Source organism: Trichosurus vulpecula, chromosome 1, assembly GCF_011100635.1.
Source record: "Trichosurus vulpecula isolate mTriVul1 chromosome 1, mTriVul1.pri, whole genome shotgun sequence".
NCBI lineage: Eukaryota > Metazoa > Chordata > Mammalia > Diprotodontia > Phalangeridae > Trichosurus > Trichosurus vulpecula.
The window spans coordinates 387,053,712-387,074,486 of record NC_050573.1 but is presented as its reverse complement, the minus strand read 5'-3'; the positions used below and the strand labels follow the sequence as shown (position 1 = coordinate 387,074,486).

Below are 20,775 nucleotides of genomic sequence, written 5' to 3'. Positions count from 1 at the left end.
GGATTTCTTTCAGCTGACATTCATGGCTTGTATATGAGCTAGAATAGAAAATTGAGCAAGTCTCTCCCAACCTTCTAACAATCTATAAATTATCAATGATGAATTACAGGCCAAAAATGGCCTAAAATATCGCCAAAAGGAAAAGGAGGTAGGCCAGTGATGTAGGCCAAATAAGGAATAAGAGATAGATATCTTGCACACTGTACTGGTTTTCACAGATCAAGAAACCCCAAAGAAATTACCCAGCATTTTGGGTAGACCAGCTGTGGAAGATGTAAAGAACATAGATCACAGTCACATGTGATGCAAAAGCAGGATGAGCAGTGATCTACACAGTCAGAAGATTGACCACTACTGAAAAAAATGAATAAGTAACACGGACTTTGTACAACAAACAAAAAAAAAGAATATGAAAAATATCTCTTTTGCTGTCTACAGGGAAAAAAGGTTTTAGTGGATTATAAAACATTGTTGTCAGTGATTACACATCATGAATCTTGATTCCAAAAGATCAATATTGAAGTAAAATCAGTTCAGAGCAATTTCTTAACAAAGATTAAAGTTCAAAGACACTTACCTAACTTTTCAATGGAATAATACCGCTGCTTGCTGTCCACACGTACTGTCTCTGCATAAGGGCTTCCCACACCATATCCAATGATGTACCCTCGGACAACAATGTTTGGGTTGAGTGGAGGGGTCCAACTCATTACAATGCTGGTGGTCAGGGGTCTGACATGAAGAGAGCTTGGTTGATCAGGAACTTGGGACTCTAGAATTTAAATAACAGAAGTATTAGTATGATTTGTATCCCTTTTCTCCATGGATTTGATTTATCTTTTCTCATTATATTCCATACCACAGGCATTCTGATGGGTATCCCTGGTATGAATCACACTTCGAGCAGGTAAGTGATGCACAACTTGTTTGGTTAGTTTGTCTTTGCCATGGTTTGATTTCTTTAGCAACAAGAATACTGACCTGTCCACAAACATTGCAACATACCCTACCATCTTAATACAAAATGTTGCTTCCATATTGCTCATATTTTTCTGGGGGAGTGTCTGGGCAAGGGATATATATGTGTATCTATCTATCTATCTGTCTATCTATCCATCTATCCATCTATCTATCTATCTATTTAGAGAGATATTGGAATGGGAGTGAAAGACTGAAAATATTTTGTGCCCCAAATGCTGTTTAGCTTAACTTAGAACAAGAATAAATGCAGAAGCCTATTTTTTAAAGGATCTGTCAGCAGAAACATTTCATGCAATAAGTGGGTTGTCTTTATTAGTGCCACATATGATTAATAGCCTGAATTGCCTGAAAAAGTATTTTCGTTGCCAACGCTACCCAGATTTTCTTTCTTCCATATCCCTGTCCAAAGTAAAAATTGTATACTTGTAATCTGTCGGATAGTAAAATGAAATGTTGTGGGTAAAAAAGATTTTAGATCATTTTTGTGATGTCAAATGATGAGACACCCTTACCCCTGTTCCTCTCTACCTTTCCCTTACTCCCACCCCTTCAACATGATTTATGTTTAATAAACAGACATAATTTTAGTAATAGAAAAATCTTTCAACGGAGTTCTTAATGAAGGTACTATAGCAATTGCTTCTCTCAAGAAGCTGCATAGTATCATGTCTTTGGGACAATAGGAAAAAAAATGTTACTCTATTCTTCCCCTAAAGAAGCTTGTGATATAATATGCAAAGACATCATAGAAAAAAAGTGACTCAAAACATGGCTATAAATGCCAACAAAAGACACACATTCTTTGTGAAGTATTCCCACTATAAACCTTGGCGAAAAGTAATAAAAGAGATGAAAAGGAAGGATTAATACTTTTCAGTCCTACTATCACAGAAGGAACCCCAGTGTCCTTGGTACTTAATGGGCTCTGCAATGAATTCTGTTGAGCACATTTTAAGCTTTTGGAGGAATAATTGAAACTGCAAGAGACTTCCTGGTGCTATACTTAGGAAATAAACTAAATGTTTTGCATTCACAATTTTCCTTTAAACAATACAAAAGCACAATCATTTAAATGACAATACTCAATGTCTTTCTGAACAGGAGGAAAAGTGTTTAAAGGCCTTTGTTTCCAGAAAAACAATAACCTACCTTCCTACCCTCCTGTACAACCATATCACCCTGGCAGTCCTCTGGCAACTTAAATTAGCACATTTGAATAACATCCATTAGTACTTTCTAAATAGCAAAGGTAATCAGCCTATGCACTAGATCTTTGCATACCTAAAGCATAGAAACAATTCCAATACCTCAAACACTCTCATTTGATCTTCATAATAACCCCCTGTAAAGTAAATATGGAAAATATCACTAGCCTGATTTTCAAGTTGAGGAAATTGAAGTGCAGAAAGGATAACTGAATTTTCTATGTTCATATAACTAATTAGTAACATCACACAAGTCCTAATATTAGGTTTATTCCATTATATAACTATATATAACTATATCCATATATACATATGTATAACTATATATAAAACTATGTAAGTATATATACATGTGTATATATACTTATACGTATATATATACATACATATATGTGTGTGTGTGTGTGTGTGTGTATGTGTGTGTGTGTGGGTGGGTATGGAGAGAGGGAGAGAGGGAGAGAGGGAGAGAGGGAGAGAGAGAGAGAGAGAGAGAGAGAGAGAGAGAGAGAGGGAGAGAGACCCAATGCATCTTCTTTGGTTGTTGTTGAGTCATTTTTCAGGCATGTCTGACTCTTGATGACCTCATTTGGGGTTTCCTTGGCAAAGATACTGGAGAGGTTCACCATTTCCTTCTCTAGCCCATCTTACAGATGAGGAACTGAGGCAAACAGGCTTAAGAGAGTGACTTGCCCAGGTTCACACATCAAGTTAGTGAACTCATGAAGAAGAATGGACCTGATTCCAAACCCAGTGCTCCATCCACTTTGCCACCTAAGTGTTCACACATCTTCCTTAGTTATGCTAATTTATGACCAATAATGCATGGGACTTTTTTTAAAGGCTCTTCTCTTAACATCATTGAAAAATGCCATTTTATTTATAACAACAACTTATATTTGCACAGAGATTTAAGGTTTAACATTAATTTGAACTGCTCTGCACTTGGTGATACAATCCAAATTTTAAAGTCCTGGTTCTTTTTACCCTGTCTTCATCTTGTAAATAATCTCTATTTTTTCATTTTGTGTTATGCTTTGTTAAATATGTAATGTTTTTGTTTGATGTAAAATTACAAGTGGACACCATGCTGTTTTTTTGGTCTTTAAAAATCAAGATTTCTTTTTTGTGTATATGATTGGATGCTCCTTTAGAGTGCTCCTCTTTAGATGCTTCAACCAACAACAACAACAAAATTTCCTTTAGACAATACAAAAGTACAATCATTTAAATGACAATACTCAATGCCTTTCTGAACAGGAGGAAAAGTGTGTAATGATACCCCTACATATTTTATTCAAAGTGTAAGCTTCTGGAAGGCAAGTGCACCTTCAATTTTGTCTTTTATTCCTAGCACCTAGCACAGTCCCTTATATACAGTAGATTAATAAAAAGCATATTGACTGATTGGCTGAATATGCCTAAAATCTCAGAATTAAATGGGACCTCAGTACATAAGAAGGCTTATCTCGTATCATATCCCCCAGGTGGCATTCCTGACAGGTAGTGATAAAACCTTTTTGTAAACACTCCTAGTATGAGAGAACTCTCTGTTACCTGCTGCAAATCAATCCATATGCATCAAACACCACTTATATATGTTTAAAAATTCAAACTTCAAAATCTTGAATATTTCACATTAATTTCCATTTTCCTCTTCTAGCCTGAGTTGTTCTTGGTCTTTATTTCTCCAAAAGGACCAATGACATCACAAGGGTAATATCTTGACTTGCTGGTAAAGTGAACTTAAGTGAGGCAGAGCTCTGTGAAGTCATCAGCCTTGCTCTTTCCTCCAGTCATTGAAGTCCAATGGCAAGACAAAAGTCAAAATGACTGGTAATGACCCAGGATTCAGCAGGTAACCTTGGCCTAGGTCTAGAAGAAATGTTGAACTTCCAGAAATGATATAAGCTAAAACTTCTGGAATATATAACCTGTTCTTAAAGATCTCTGTTAGGGGCTTTGGTGAATCCTGCATTCTTTTTGGGTGGCCTATTCCCAACCATACATCTCAATCTCAGTACAAACAAACAAACAAACAAAAACACTTTTCATTTAGTAAGTGTTCTTAAAAAGAGTTTATCTTCTAGATTATTCATGTGGTTGCTACTGAAATGAACTATAAAGAAGCAATTTAGAAAGTCTCTGGGAGAAAAGTATATCTGAGTGCCTCATGAGCTTGGACAAACCTTGAAAGTAGCTGTTTAAAAGGTAAACAACACTGGTCTAAGCACAATCTTTATTTCTAAATCATTAAAAAACCTAAAGACTACATGAAAATTGAACCATTGAGTTATGTAACTCTGGACTAAAGAACACTTTTCTTCAAAATATCTTAACAGCTGATCTCTTCTCCTCAAAAAAAAAAGTTTCCTGAATTTGGAACTCAAAATTCTAAAAAAAAAATTATTTTGTACATGCAACTGGGAAATAAGATATACAGGCAATGGGGTACAGAAATCTCTCTTGCCCTAAAAGAAAGTAAGGGGAAAAGGGATAGGGGGTAGTGGGGTGACAGAAGGGAGGGTAGACTGGGGAACAGGGCAATCAGAATTGACATGCCATCTTGGGGTGGGGGAGGGTAGAAGCGGGGAGAAAATTCGTAACTCAAAATCTTGTGGAAATCAATGTTGAAAACTAAAAATATTAAATAATAAAAATATGAAAAAGAAAAAAAAAGAAAATGAACACCAAACACAAAACCCTCAAAAAAAGTCTCCTGAAAGACAGAATTCATCAAATAATCATATTCACTATCCTCCTTCATAGTGCTCTGTGGGCATTTGGACTTCTCCATTTTGACCTGGAGAGATTTAAGACTTCTGTGTTCCTTATCACTTTACTTGTTTACAGCTTCCCTGTTGTTATTCAAGTGATAACCATAGCCTTCTTTTCTTTCCAAGAATGTTCATATAAAGTATGCTAGGTATTTGATTGACTCAAATTTCCTTGACCTTCTAAACTGCTCATGCAAAGTAACTGTAATATGTACTTTACAGATTTTAATAAAAACAATGGTGATATTAGATTCTTAGCAGAAGAAAACAACACATAAAACACAGAGAACTGAGCTATGTAATGAAGTCCGATTTTCTACTAGGATTTTGTACTGCATTATCTATTGCAGGCATTCTATACATAGACTAGCCAACTTATTTTATGCAACTCGCCCCATGTGGTTTTGTGGTAAGGGCTTTTGCATAGAAATTGGAAGGAATAAAAATGCATTAAAGAAAGTCTGCTTCTTCTTTAATTTGTAGGCATGAAGTAGCCAGAGAGAATATTTTCTCTTAGTTCTTTGTAACTCAGATGATCACTCCTAGGACACCTTTTGCTGTCTGTGATGCTGAAATGCAGAGCTGTCAGTTTTAACTGATACTCATATGCCCATTTTCCATTTAGTGTGCTGCATTTTATGGGCCATTTTGTGAGAGTTTTGTTCCAGGTCTTAATAGCCTATATTTCTCTGCTGTGAATTGTATAAGGCAGTTGATCCACCTACACTCTATCTATCCAGTCAATTCAGAAATGTACTAATATCTTCATTTTTTTCTAGAAAGACCTGCATCATTACTCTTTTCTACTTTCTTACCATTGGCCATTATTCCTCTTGGGTTACTAACCTCTAAAACCCCTTTAACCATTTTCACAGTCCACTTAGCTTCTTCCATTCGCAGTTGCCTATACCATATCCCATCATATTCTCCACCAAATCTACTCTTGACAATTTTTAGATATTAACTTTTTCACTAAGAGCAAATGTTACCTTGATACTCTGTTGATATTCTCCACCAAATTCACTCAACAATATTTAGGTTAATTTTTCAGTTGAAGCATATTATTTTTTCCTAAGCTCCACATAAATATCTCTAAATCCTATGACTACCTTTTCATATTTATTTCTCTATGCTTTGATTCTGTTTTACCTGTCTATCTCATATACACACCAAAAAAGAACAGCAACAATTTTTTGCAATGTAGAAAAAACTTCAATAGGTCCTTGATCTGAATTTAATCTAGGATTAGGATCAACATCTTTTAAAATAATTTTCCTATTCTCAAACCTCTATTCTTGTGATATCTGACATACAACCATTATTCCCATTAGAGATTTCTTCTTTAAATAATCTGGGAAACAAAATATTCGAGTTCAATGCATTTATTGCTCAGTATTCCACACCAAAATGATTATCTATTTGGTAACATTTTTATCAATCAGTTGGATAAAGACATCAATGTCATATTCATCAAATTTGAAGATAATACCAAGTTTTTTGGGGGTGAACTAACCTATTTCATGAAAGAGTCAGGGTTCATAAAGGACTCTATAGACAATTGGACCAAAATGAATAAGATTTAGAATGTTAAGGAAAGAAATTTTAAAAAGTATACTTGGCTTGAAAAAAAATAAGCTTCACAAGACAAAACAGCAGAGGTGTGGCTAAACAGAATCAGTAAATCTTTCTTAGTGTTTTAATGGGTTGGGATTTCAATGTAAATCCTGAATGTAATATATCAGCCAAAAATATGTTATCTAAGGCTACATTAGAAGGGTCATAGTGTCCAGCAAAACGGTGATGCCAGTCCTACAGTGTGCTGTCATGGTAAGACCTCATATGGAATATTGTTTCAGTATTGGGTATGACATTTTAGGAAAGACATTGATAAACTGGATGGTATCAAAAGGAAGAAGGCAAGATGACTAGAATGGTTGAGGGCCTCAAGGTCATGGCACATGATGATTAGTTCACGAGTCTGGGGATATTTACCCTAGATCAAAGAACACCTAGTGGTGACATTATAGACGCCTTCAAATATTTAAAGAACTGTCATGTGGGAGAGGGTTTAATAGTGTACCTAAGAGGTAAAATATGGATGAGCAGGTAGGTATAGCAAAAAAGCAGATTTTGATGCAATGTAAAGATAAACTTGCTGGTATTTAGAGCTCTTGAAAAGTAGAGTATGTTGTCTTCAGCAGTAGAGGGTTCCCCACCACTCAAGTGTTTAACAGAATACTGTATGACCATTTTGGGGGAATATTGTAGAGAACATTATTGGGCAAGCATGGGTTGAGGTGCCTTTTTACTCTGAGATTGTATGAATGATACAGTTATCAACATAATGATATCATCCTGCACTTGAATCTAACTCATGAGAATAGGTTTAAAGCTCAAAGAGATTTTATAGGCCATTGAATTCAAGCCTATGATTTTATAGATTAAGAAACTGAGGTACACAGAGTATGTCAGTTAGTATTTGAATCTAAGGCTTCCTGCCTCCAAGGCTAGTACTTGAGCATCATTCTCATGCTCATTCTCTCTCTTTCTCTCTCTCTCCCTCTCTCCCCTCCACCCCTCTCCCTCTTTCTCTCAGTACCATCATGACAATCATTCTATGTTCAACCTTCAGGCAAACTAAGTAGTATCATACTGTAAATTCTATAGAGAGTTTCTTATAGTTTATAAAGTCCTCTACATATATTACCTCATTGGTAATCTCCATAACATAATACACTAGAACAACTAAAAATTATCTTTTCCATTTTGCAGATGTAGAATTGAGAGTCATGGGAGATTAGATTACATATCTTGCCTAATATCATGCAGCTGGTAAGTGACAGAACCAGAAGCAAAGTCCAGGTCTTCTGATTACAATTTCTATGCTCTTTTTACTACATTATATTGGCATAAGAACCAGAGTGTTTATATTTCTTTTTTACTTGTAGATCAATTTCAGTAGCTGGTGCAACTAAAACTTGATGTTCTGGCAATTCTTGGGTATCCTTTGTACTCAAGAATGGAGACACAACTACAGTGTTCAGTTTATTTCTAGAAGGTTTGCAATAGGAGAAGAAGAGAGTTTGCTGTTTTCTAAAGTAATAAGAATGCAACTATTCATTTTTAGTGTATTGAAATCTAAAGGGGCAGCTAGGTGGCACAGTGAGTAGAGTATCGGCCCTGGGGTCAGGAGGGCCTGAGTTCAAATCCAGCCTCAGACATTTGACACACTTACTAGCTATGTGACCTTGGGCAAGTCACTTAACCCCAATTGCCCTGCCTTCCCCCCTCCAAAAAAAATCTAGAAAACCATAAGCCTCTGTGAAAATCTACTTATTTTCTACCAAAAAAAATTCGGGGTCTCTGTTTATTTGTGTCGTTTTTCTTTGCTTGAATTAGAATATATACATTTATCTAATGGGCGATTTCAGCATTCCTCCTCAGACTAGTCAATCTAACCAGGCCTCACTTGAAGTTTAGCCTCTGTGGAAATCCATTTTTCCTTGATTCTCTCTCTGGAGGGAATACACCTATCATTTCTTTAATAGCATTCCTTTTTTTCTGACTCAGGTTTCAGCCTCATAGCCAGTTTCCAGTCTTTTAATACCTATTTGGCTTTGGATATGGTGCCAAAATTGTTTGGGAGAAAATGTAAATTGACTGCTTGTCCTTTAGCCTACAAAACCAAAACCAAAACAAACAAAACAAAACAAAAAAAGAACCCAGAAACAAAAATAATCTAGGTTGAGCAATTCTCATCTTTGTCAGTGGCTCTAAATGAACCAGGACTTCAAAATTATTTTCAGTTTTGCTTGAAACTATTTATTTGAAACCTTTTCTTTAAGCAACTCCAAAAATATAAACAGTTTATGTTCTACCTGATTTTAAAACTTTACTTCACATGTCCTTCTATTCTCCCACAGGATATATTTACTTGGCATTTTACATTTTCTCATGCTCTCTCAGCAGTGCTTTGCTATTCTTGAATACAAAACATGAGAATACCTATGCCAGTTTCACTATGCAATATGCCTTCTTTATGGGTGGAAATATCTTCTTGTATTTCACCAATATTCAGTAACTCATCTATACTGGACTCCTATTGAAATCCATGTTCATAGAAAGTGAACAGTCTATATTTTAGAGCTTACAGATCTCAGGGATGTGTTCCCATTTTGGGTTTCCAAAGAAACGAACTCACAGGGAGAGACTTTTTACACCAGGTAACTGAATACCCTAATAAGACTCATTACCATTTCTATTGATATGGGTGAGGGAATGGTACTAGATTAGGGACAAATCCATCTATTCCCAAAGTTTTGCCATCACTGCCACATTTCCAAAACCTCTGACCAGTCAAATTTAAGTTGTCATGTTCTTCCAGGCTAATATAGAGCTTCAGTTAAGCTACATCACAACTGATTGTGCACGACAATTCCCATCTGTTCACTTAAAAAGAGACATGACAGGTGACTCCAAGCCCATTTTCGTGGAGCATATATTCCAAACTCCATCACTCATTCTCTTACATCCTCCTTGAAGCCATTTAAACAAGATTCTTCTGGGGAAACTAAGCTTTCTACTTTTTTAAGAGCTGAAAATTTTTGAGCATGAAATAAATATTTTAAAACTTCCCAATTGTCAGTAATAATATGCGAATTTTCCAGGGAAACTTGAATGAGATACAAAACATAATTAGAAGGCCAACACATAGGGATTATGGGGGGATTCTAGAATGATTCAGCTTACCTTTCCATGACTTCTGCCAAAGAACAAGTTCAAAAGGACCTAGAGAGGCCATAGGAGAAGAAGCAAAAATGCAGCTTGCAACTGCACAACTTTTGAGAGCACAACTTTTTATTTAGCTGACTCCTGCAGGACTCCGGGTAGCCACAGTAATAAGTAGATGACTCCCTTGAGATTTACAAAGAGCCTCAGTGGCAGAAAAGTATTATGAAAGAAAATGCATGCCTAGAATTACAATGCTTTAGGTCAGTTTCAGTGCAGGATAATTTTTATTCACATAGTTCATTTGGTTGCCAAGATCAGTGCCTTCCTCCGTAGTTCACAAAGATTTAGAGGAATTCTATGGGGAGAACTCCCAACAAAAGACATTTTTGGTTTCCTAAGAATGTGAATAAAAAGAAATACTTTTCATCTTGACACTTGAAGATTAAAAAAGGATCAAGTAAAGAATTAATTAGAAGAAAATAATAACAGGAAAAATAATTAGTTTTAAGGAATATTTAGCATTAATTAAAGATGTAGAGCTGGAAGGTCAGTGGTTACCTACTCCAACCCCATGATTTTCCAGATGAGGAAACTGAGTGGCGGTACCTGGATTAAAATCGAGGTCTTATGACTCCAGGTGTGATGTGCTTTCTACCACATTATGTTACCTGGTATGCCCTTAACGATTTGGATAGGAAGAGTATTCATTTCTTCTTAAGGGGTTAGAAGGAGGATATTAAACAAACAAGAACTTGGAATTTAAGGGAAGGGCAGGTGGCTTTTGTAGAATCTCTGCTGACTCATAAGTTTGCCCTAGTCCAACTACTAGGATCATAAAACAAGTGTATCCAAATAGTAGGATCTTGGCATCAGTAGTGACAACTGTTTTTTAAGCTTTCAAGAGTAAGGAATCATAAGAAAGGGGAAAATGAAGGCAGTTCAGTGAGTTGAGTTAGTGGAAATAGGGAAAAATTACTTGAGTAGACAGTGAAGCAAATGAGATTAAAATTTTAGTCACATTTCTAAGACAGCAGGTTTTTATTTTATGAAATAGGTCTGTTTTGCCTGGCAAGTAGACCATTGTCATACATGGTAGACGTGGCAAGCAGTCATGATTTCCCTCTTCACGTGTTATCATTTACTTTATACATTTTCCCAGCTTCCTTTACCTATGTGGTGTCCACAATATTATTTGGGCTATTAACCCTAGCGGTGAACTATCAACTTCACTATCTTGCCCAGTGGCAAATTTCATTTTAATGTTTTTTTTATGTTGATAGGTACCATTCAGTACATTAAGTACTCATTTGGGCATTGATGAGAATCCCTTTGCTACTTCAAACAAGAGTGAAAGAAGGGGGCAGAGCCAAGATGGCAACTGGAAGGCAGGGACGTGCCTAAAGCTCTCCCCCAGGACCCTCCAAACACCTATAAAAATGGCTCTAAACAAATTCTTGAACTGCAGAACCCACAAAATAGCAGAGGGAAGTAGGGCTCGAGCCTAGGACAGCCTGGATGGTCTCTGGGTAAGGTCTATCTCACAGTGCTGGGAGCAGAATGGAGTAGAACCCAGCATGGGGTAGCCTGGACCAACCAGACTGGGAGCCGGGCAGAACAGGCTGTAGCACCCTGAATCAGTGAACTGTGGCAGTTACCAGACTTCACAACCCACAAACATCAAAGACAACAGAAAAGGTTAATGGGAAAAACTGTGGGGATAGAGTGAAAGGGGTTCGTGGTCGGCCATAGCCCTGGGGGCGGTCGAGGTGGTGCAGCTTTGAGACTGCTACCAGAGCTACAGCTGCAGCTGCTTCCAGCCCCAGGCCCACCTGTTGGGAGGAATTAAGTGGCAGATCAGAGCAGGAATGCAGAGCCTGCTTAGATCTGAGTCACAGTCTGGGTTGGCAGTTCATGGAAGGGGAGGAGCACTGGTGTGGCAGAGCTTGCTGTGTAGAAATAGCTCTGAAAACAACAGTGCAGCCCCTCAAACCTGGGATAAAGTACTCTATACTCTACAAGCAGTCATACCCCGACAAAAAGCTCAAGGGTCAAGTAGTTGGCTGGGAACATGGCCAGGCAGTGAAAATGGACTCAGATTCAGACTCAGACTTTGGAATCTTTCTTTGGTGACAAAGAAGACCAAAACGTACAGCCAGAAGAAGTCAACAAAGTCAAAGAGCATACATCAAAAGCCTCCAAGAAAAAACATGAACTGGTCTCAGGCCATGGAAGAGCTCAAAAAGGATTTGGAAAAGCAAGTTAGAGAAGTAGAGGAAAAATTGGGAAGAGAAATGAGAATGATGCAAGAAAACCATGAAAAACAAGTCAATGACTTGCTAAAGGAGACCCAAAAAATACTGAAAAATACACCGAAGAAAACAACACCTTAAAAAATAGACTAACTCAAATGGCAAAAGAGCTCCAAAAAGCCAATGAGGAGAAGGCCTTGAAAGGCAGAATTATCCAAATGGAAAAGGAGGTCCAAAAGACCACTGAAGAAAATACTACCTTATAAATTAGATTGGAGCAAGTGGAAGCTAGTGACTTGATGAGAAATCAAGATATTATAAGACAGAACCAAAGGAATAAAACATGGAAGATAATGTGAAATATCTCATTTGAAAAACCACTGACCTGGAAAATAGATCCAGGAGAGATAATGTAAAAATTATTGGACTACCTGAAAGCCATGATCAAAAAAAGAGCCTAGATATCATCTTTCAAGAAATTATCAAGGAAAACTTCCCTGATATTCTAAAATCAGAGGGGAAAATAGAAATTGAAAGAATTTACCAATTGCCTCCTGAAAAATATCCCCAAAAGAAAACACCTAGGAATATTGTGGCCAAATTCTAGAGCTCCCAGATCAAGGAGAAAATAGTGCAAGCAGCCAGAAAGAAACAATTTGAGGATTGTGGAAACACAATCAGGATATCACAAGATCTAGCAACTTCTACATTAAGCGATTGAAGGGCTTGGCATATGATATTCCAGAGGTCAATGGAGCTAGGATTAAAGCCAAGAATCACCTACCCAGCAAAACTGAGGCAAAATGTGGATTTTCAATAAAATAGAGGACTTTCAAGTTTTCCCAGTGAAAAGACCAGAGCTGAATAGAAAATTTGACTTTCAAACACAAGAATCAAGAGAAGCATGAAAAGGCAAACAAGAAAGAGAAATCATAAGGGACTTACTAAAGTTGAACTGTTTTTTTACATTCCTACATGGAAAGATGATGTGTATGATTCATGAGACCTCAGTATTAGGGTAGCTGAAGGGAATACACACACACACACACACACACATATAAATGTGTATATATATATATATATATATATATATATATATATATATATATATATATATATATATAGAGAGAGAGAGAGAGAGAGAGAGAGAGAGGAGGAGGAGAGAGGAAGGGAGGGCACAGAGTGAGTTGAATATGAAGGGATGATATCTAAAAAAATAAAATCAAATTAAGGGAAGAGAGAGGAATATATTGAGAGAGGGAGAAAGGGAGAGATAGAATGGGTCAAATTATCTCACATAAAAGTGGCAAGAAAAAGCAGTTCTGTAGGAAGGGAAGAGGGGGCAGGTGAGTGGGAATGAGTGAATCTTGCTCTCATTGGATTTGACCTGAGGAGGGAATAACATACACACTCAGTTGGGTATCTTACCCCACAGGAAAGAAGGAGGAAGGAGATAAAAAAGGGGAACAATAGAAGGGAGGGCAGATAGGGGGAGGAGGTAATCAAAAGCAAACACTTTAGAAAAGGGACAGGGTCAAGGGAGAAAATTGATTAAAGGGGGATAGGATAGGAAGGAGCAAAATATAGTTAGTCTTTCACAACATGAGTATTGTGGAAGGGTTTCACATAATGATACAAATGTGGCCTATGTTGAATTGCTTGCCTTCTTAGGGAGGGTGGGTGGGGAGGGAAGAGGGGAGAGAATTTGGAACTCAAAGTTTTTAAAATAAGTTTTTGCATGCAACTAGGAAATAAGATGTACAGGCAATGGGGCATAGAAATCTATCTTGCCCTACAAGAAAATAAGGGACATGGGGATGGGGAGAGTTGGGTGACAGAAGGGGGCACTGACTGGGGAACAAGGCATTCAGAGTGGGGGGGGGAGGGTAGAAATGAGGAGAAAATTTCTAATTCAAAGTCTTGTGGAAATCAACGCTGAAAACTAAAAATATTAAATAAATAAATAATAATTAAAAAAAGGAAAGAGAAAGAAAAGGGAAAGTGTGCAAATGGTAAAGCACAGGAGGTGTGGAAGGATGCATTAAGTCCAAAAGAGTAGAGTTGGAAAAGGGGAACATTCGATAAGGAAGAAGGTAGAATTAAAGGAGGATAAAAACAGTCCCTAATGACTAATATTTGTTAAAGATGTTTTACGGGTGCTATACCATACTCTTCCCTGACCACTCAGCCTGCTCCCTCCCAATCCCTCCCCACATCAAAATTTAAAGCAGCTCATAATGAAGCTCAGAAAGCATTATTAAAGTATATAATGGTTTAATATCAATTTGGAGAAAGGATTGTAATGGGATATTCTAAGGGATCTCTCCTCAGATTTCGTCATTTCAATTTTTTTGTTTCTTTGCTTTAATGAATGATTAAAATGGAAGTATGGATGATTTGTTCATGAAATTTCCAGATGATACACAACTGGAAGTGATAGCTAAAACACCAAATTTGGAACTGGCATTAAAAAATGGCAAGAACAGTGGCTCAAAGCCAGCCAGAAAAAAAGAAATTATTTCAGAGTGATTAAAGTCATAAGATTTTGTTAAAAAAAAAAAACACAAAAATACATGATGAGGGAGAGGTGGCTCAAAAGCACTTAATATGAAAAAGACCTGGGGATTTTAGTAAACTACAGGCCTAAACTAAGCTTACTGTGACATCTCAGCCAAAGTAGCTAATGTGATCTTAGTCTTCATGAATGGAGGCTATAACATAATCACCTTAGGGCTCTTCCTACTTATCAACATAATCTTTGTTACTTGCCTCAGGTTACCTGCCTCCTATTTCAACTCCACCATGATTTTAGCCAAGTCATATTTGGGAAAGGATCAATACCATGACAGAATGTACACATTGTACCCTAATGGCCCTCTTTATAATTAAGAAGAATTAACTTGTATTCTCCACAGAGAAGGAAAAACATGAAGTTATGTTCTTTCTTCATTAAGCTGAATCATTTAGCTATATCCCCTTATGAGTGGCCCACTCAGCCCCCACGCCCAATGCGTGAAGATTTGTCACATGGAAGAGGGATTTTACTTATTCTGCCTGACCCTAGAAGGGAGAACTAGCATCAATGGCTGGTTTACAGTGGGGAGATTTGGGGTCAAAAGCAGTCAACGAATATTTATTAAAGTCCCTACTGTATGCAAGGCAGTGTGCCAAGTACTGCAAATAAAAAAGATAGACACAGTACAGATACTGTTCCTTTTTGTCTTTAAATATCATGAATCTAGAATAATCCAAGACCCATCAGTACTCAATAAATGTATGTTGAATGAATGAACACTTAGGATGTAATTTTAAAAATCACTTTCTAAAAATTAGAGATGTTCAACCATGTAATGGTTTTATGATATTGTGAGATGATCATCACTGGAGAGATCTGAATGGAAACTGTAGGGCCACCTGCTGGAGATATAGAGAGTTTCTTACTTCCTCCAGGGATTGAAGATTGAGTCCATATATTATCACTCCATGCAACTCTAAAATCTATGATTCTCTCTTAATAAGATATTACTCTAGATTTGTAATTTTTCATTGCCATTAGGTATTTTTATCACATTCTTTTCTCATTATTTTTTCTTAGTTTTTGTCTAGGTTTAGGTGTTCATGTTTCCTTTTCATCCTTCTTTATCAAATGTCTTCCATTTTCAGTTAATTAGACTATTTCAATTAATTAGAATATTTACTTTGGTCTTATTTTTAACTTCATTTAAGTACTTTTTAAATCAAAATTCTTAAAAGTCTTTTGTCTTCTTGTTTCATTCTTTTCATATTTTGTCATTTGGAAGCTTCCACATTCTACTACCCTTAATTAACTAATTAACATAGATTCCTTTACCAACCTGAATACTTCACTTCTATACATGCATACTCCAAGACAACCATAATGAATGTGAATGAGATAGGCTGGTTCTATTGTTAAGATGTTAGATCCAAGACACAACAGCATAGGAGTACATGAACAGATCATGAACATGCCAACGATTACATATCAATATCTTAAGAAGGGCCCAGGAAATGCTTGACTTCTTATAAGACCACTGAAGTTCCAAAACAAACAATCAAATTTCTTCATTTTTATCCCAAATCATAGCAATAATTGTAAGGAAAAGGCTAAAAGAAGAACATTTTAAGGAAATTAACACTGCTCATTTTCTTCTCTGGGAAAACAAATCTATCTTAGTGTTATCATCAACAACATGCATATACTGTTTTCTATTTTTAGGGGTATGTGCTAGGCAAATATGAGCAGTACAGCTTTGGGCTCCAGAAAATGCAGGAAATAAGTACCATTCTTTAATTTGGGAATTTTCCCCTTTTGTTCATAGGCTGAAAGTTAAGGCAAGATCATTTTGGGGAGGAAAATGTAATTACCATCAAGATCGTTCTCTGGTGTCTCAGCTGTATACCAGTCTGAGGAAGGACCAGTACCATTGACTGTCATGGCTGCCACTTGGAAACTGTATTGACTTCCTTTTTCTAGTCCTATGAAAGACATGAGAGCCAAAGAAAAAAGATCATTGGTTAAAAGTGTTTTCATTAGTCGTCAAAGCAACAATAACATTAACTATAGCTGTAGGAAGCATTGGTTTAAATCTACTTCTTTTATTGTTTGTTTACAAAGGACAATAAAGAAACAACAGCAGCTTTTTTCTATTCTTTACATTTTGTTGTTCCCCACTTTTACATCAATACATTTAAAGAAATATCCCTGAATTTATTTAAGGCATGCAATAGTAACCATGAAGAAACAACCACAACAGCAATTTCAAGAATCTGTTTCCTTCTAGTTCCAAAGAACTCTCCCTATAAGTCAAGGAAAAAAAATTTTAAAAATCTCAATTATATAATGAATGTTAATTAGCTATGATTTTTTTAAAGAAAAAAGCAGGGATGCAAAGGTAAAAAGGTACCCATTGAAAATATCCAATCTCTAGTCCTTTGAAACACAATTTCAAATAGTTAAGCACAGACTGCATCATTCCAACAGCTATCATAAAGTTTTGGATAATACAGCCCTAAGCATTTGACTTTCAACACAAAATTCAGGAATTGCACAAAGAAGAAAATGTATCCTGCGGAACCCAAGTCCAAAATCTTATAGTCTGTCAATTTCACATTATTTCTCTGGCCTACATCTAATCGTAATTTGATCAAATTTTGTTCTGTCGTTTCAGTCCTGTCTGATGTCCCATGACATCATTTGGGGTTTTCTTGGCTAAGATCCTGGAGTGGTTTAGCATTTCCTTTTCCAGCTCATTTTACAGATAAGGAAACTGAGGCAAACAGGGTTAAGGGACTTACCTAGGATCAGACAGTTAGTGAATGTCTGAGACTGGATTTTAACTCAGGTCTTCCTGACCCTAGGCTCAGTGCTTTATCTATAGTACCACCAATTTGATAAGTTACCATAATTCAAATTGTATTTTTAAATGAATATATGGCATGCAATAACCAATGTACATCTCAAACTAAATTGACAAAGTCCTTGACCTCAAAGAGTTGAAAATAAAAGTAATACAAAATTGAAATAGACACTAAGAAGCTAGACAACAGATTTGGAAGTCACATCTCTGTGGACCAAGATAAGTTAAAGAATAAACTAAAATAAATGTCTATAAAGGAGAGTCACATCTGAGTAGGCACAGAGTATCTATACTATGTATCCCATAAGGTTTTGCTTCAGAGATCTGTGGTCTTTGGGAGAGGATACTCAAGTCAGTTCCTGGGGACAGTACATAGGGATTGCAATATAAGAACATTCCCAGGAGCATGGGGTTATTTTCTAAAATGAGCTAAAGAAAAAGTAGAGGATGAAAAAGATTTATATTTTACATTGCTCATCCCTTTTGGGCAAGAGTAGATGTCACAAGAATCAATAGTTCTCAGATAGTGAGATATGAGATTTGGTTCTACCCTTCAGCTATACCTATATCATGCAAATGTAGTTTATCCTGGCTAAACATACCATTGGGAAACTTTCTCCCTCAGCTGTAGTTCCCATCCAGAAGAATTGTGCTGCTAGCTTCTGGCACTGAGATTCCCAGAAAATTTTAGGAACTTCACGTTTCCTACCATACACCATTGAATTGTCCATACTCTCACATTTATTGGAGAGGCAGGAGAGCAAATCGAGAGCTGGGAAAACTCCCTGTAAATCCCCTGGATCTCTCTCCTGTGGTGTGTAAAGGCAAAAGAAGAGGATAAGGACTAGACACAGTATGGAAACAAAAATTTTGTTTCCTCTGGAAACCCATTGGAGAATGAATGTCCCCTTTTGTAAATGGAGGAATGAGGAAGGATTTTTCTTGTTATTTGCTTGGTTATGTTATTTAGTTAGATATCTTTTGCCTTAACTTGTATTCTTCTAGTTGGTCTGATTAAAAAAACACAATATGGGTTTGAGATTTATGGTTTTTAGGGTATTCTGACTTAAAACATTCTGTTGACCTATGTAGTCATCTTAAGAAGGTTCAAAACTAAGGGGGGGGCACTCAGGGAACACACACCTTGGACTAGGTGAAGAATTTGGAAAATTTGTACAGTAACTTAAAGAAGTGAAAATAGCTAACTCAGTTTTTACTCAGTTTTTAACACAGACTTTATGAGGAAGATGAGGTGGATGGTCAAGTGTTTGAGAGAAGAGATTCCTGACATACAAATTGAAAAGTGTGCCTCCATGTAAAGATAGACATTGTCATGAAGAGAAATGGGAGTGGTGGCAACAGGAGCTATATGGCTACAGTGAATTTAAAGAGAGTTGAAGGATGACTTTAAATGGATGGGCATAATACATACACACACATACCAGAAGTAAGGTCAGTCCAGTAAATTAATGATACTGTCAAATTCATATACTTGCTTTTTATCTTGGTATTGAAAGGGAAGTCAGGTCTCGGAACTGGAGAACCATGGCAATGAAACCCAGGAGATATGAGCAGAAGGAGTGGTTACATGGAGGCATAGAACAGTGATAGATCATGAGGTAAGATACTAGAATAGATGTCATTTTATAGAGGAGGAGCCCTATGGATTTGAGAGTTCTAGGACCTCTCATTCACTCTATATTGAATTGGCATATACATCTGACAAAACATTTCAGACCTGGAGAATTGGAAAGGATCTTTGAGATCAGCAAATCTAACCAGTAACTGAATGGAATCCCCATTATAACATAGCTAGGGGTCATAGACCCTGCTGCTTGAAAATCTCAAAGAGGGAATTCACTATCTTCCGAGGCAGCCCATTCTATTTTTGAATTATTCTGTTCAAGTTTCATCCATTTATGAACTAATTTTCTCAACTAGATTTCTGGTCCAGCTGCATGTCATAGTCTGGGCAGCATATAATTTTTTCTAGCAAATAGATTTAAGTTGATGTATTTCAAAATGTTGTGGATTTCAGAGTTGGCTTTGCAATGCTGTGTAGCTCAATGTAATTAATCCAATTGCTCCTGTGTATAGACCCATCTGGTGAGTTGCTTCATCAGTAGAAAATCCTTTGTTTGAAACTAAACACAAAATATCTTCTATGATGCCAGCTTAGTTCACCTTAGGTGAACATACATCTTACTTGACACCTTATTTGATGGATTTTAATAATTGGAAATTACTGAGAGAAGCTATTTTTATAGTTACATCTGTCATAATGTTTTGTATTATTTTAATGTGGGTGTGGAAATACAGTGCAGTATTCTTTCAAGGATGTCTTCTGTTCTATTAGCTTAAATATTTTTTTTAGATCAATAAACTATAAACACAGCAGGATCTAATATTTTGGGGTTTATGACTATAAATATGTGGTCTGCTATAGAAATTTACCTATGAAAGCCTGCATGAGCCCTTTTCATTTTTTTCATTAAGGATACCTTTATTGGGTACATAGATCATTCTCATGCACATTTTATAGAGATGAGAAAGAAGGCGCATGAGCCAGTCAGTAGATCTTGATTCAAAACAAAGACACAAAAATTTCAGCCAGAAAACACTGAATCTCCTTGTCAAGCCCAGGGACATGGCAACCAAGGGCTGCATCATTTTAGAGATTAGAGTCAAATTCATTTGCAAAATATAGGGGAAAAGGCAACTACTACGAGCAATGTTACTTTGTACAACAAACTTGTGCAAATCATTTGAGGAGTAAGTAGGCCTGCGGAGATCTATGATAGACCATCCTAAAACTATTACTATATATAGTAAATTAAAGGGGAAATGGTCATGAAATGGAATGCTTCTCCTGACTTTTGTAGTAATCTGTTCTCATCTGTAATAAGGGTTTTGCCTTAGTACCCCAAGCACTGTAAATAAGTGTCATTAACACTTACAATGTCCCATCTGGGAGAGCGGCTCACCTTCAGTACAGTGAGCACAAATATATAATGAGGGATAAGAGTGGGAGAAGATGAGTGGAGATGATTTTACAGACATCCAGAGATAGATTTGTAATATATCTCAAAGAAGGATAGGTTTCAAGGATTAGGGAAGGGGGTTGGGAATCATGGAGGGTGCTTTTTACAAACAAACAAACAAAAGAGACTGATAAGAAACATCGGTAATTACTGACCTACAAACCAGTTTCCATATTTAATAAAACCTCTTTTTATAATGATCTTTTATAATGATGATGATGATGATGATGATGATGATAATGATGTCTAATATTTATATAGTGTGTTAAGGTTTTCAAAGCATTTTACAAATATCTCATTTTAGCCTTAAAAGCTCGTGGAGGTAGGCATTATTATTACTCCCTCTATTTATACATAAGGAAATTTTATTTACACATAAGGAGACTGAAAGAGGTTAAGTGACTTGTTTAAGTTCA

The 20,775-nt window shown here is 36.5% G+C and overlaps 1 protein-coding gene across 1 annotated transcript in view; it reads right to left on the bottom strand.

Moving 5' to 3' along the window:
* DCC (DCC netrin 1 receptor) overlaps positions 1-20,775 on the bottom strand; it is a 1,016,863-nt gene that overhangs the window by 242,274 nt on the left and 753,814 nt on the right. The window contains exons 15-16 of the mRNA XM_036763165.1: positions 16,327-16,437; positions 578-772 (exon numbers count right to left, since the gene is read on the bottom strand). Coding sequence (XP_036619060.1) covers positions 578-772; positions 16,327-16,437 — 306 coding nt within the window. The remainder of the gene's footprint in view (positions 1-577; positions 773-16,326; positions 16,438-20,775) is intronic.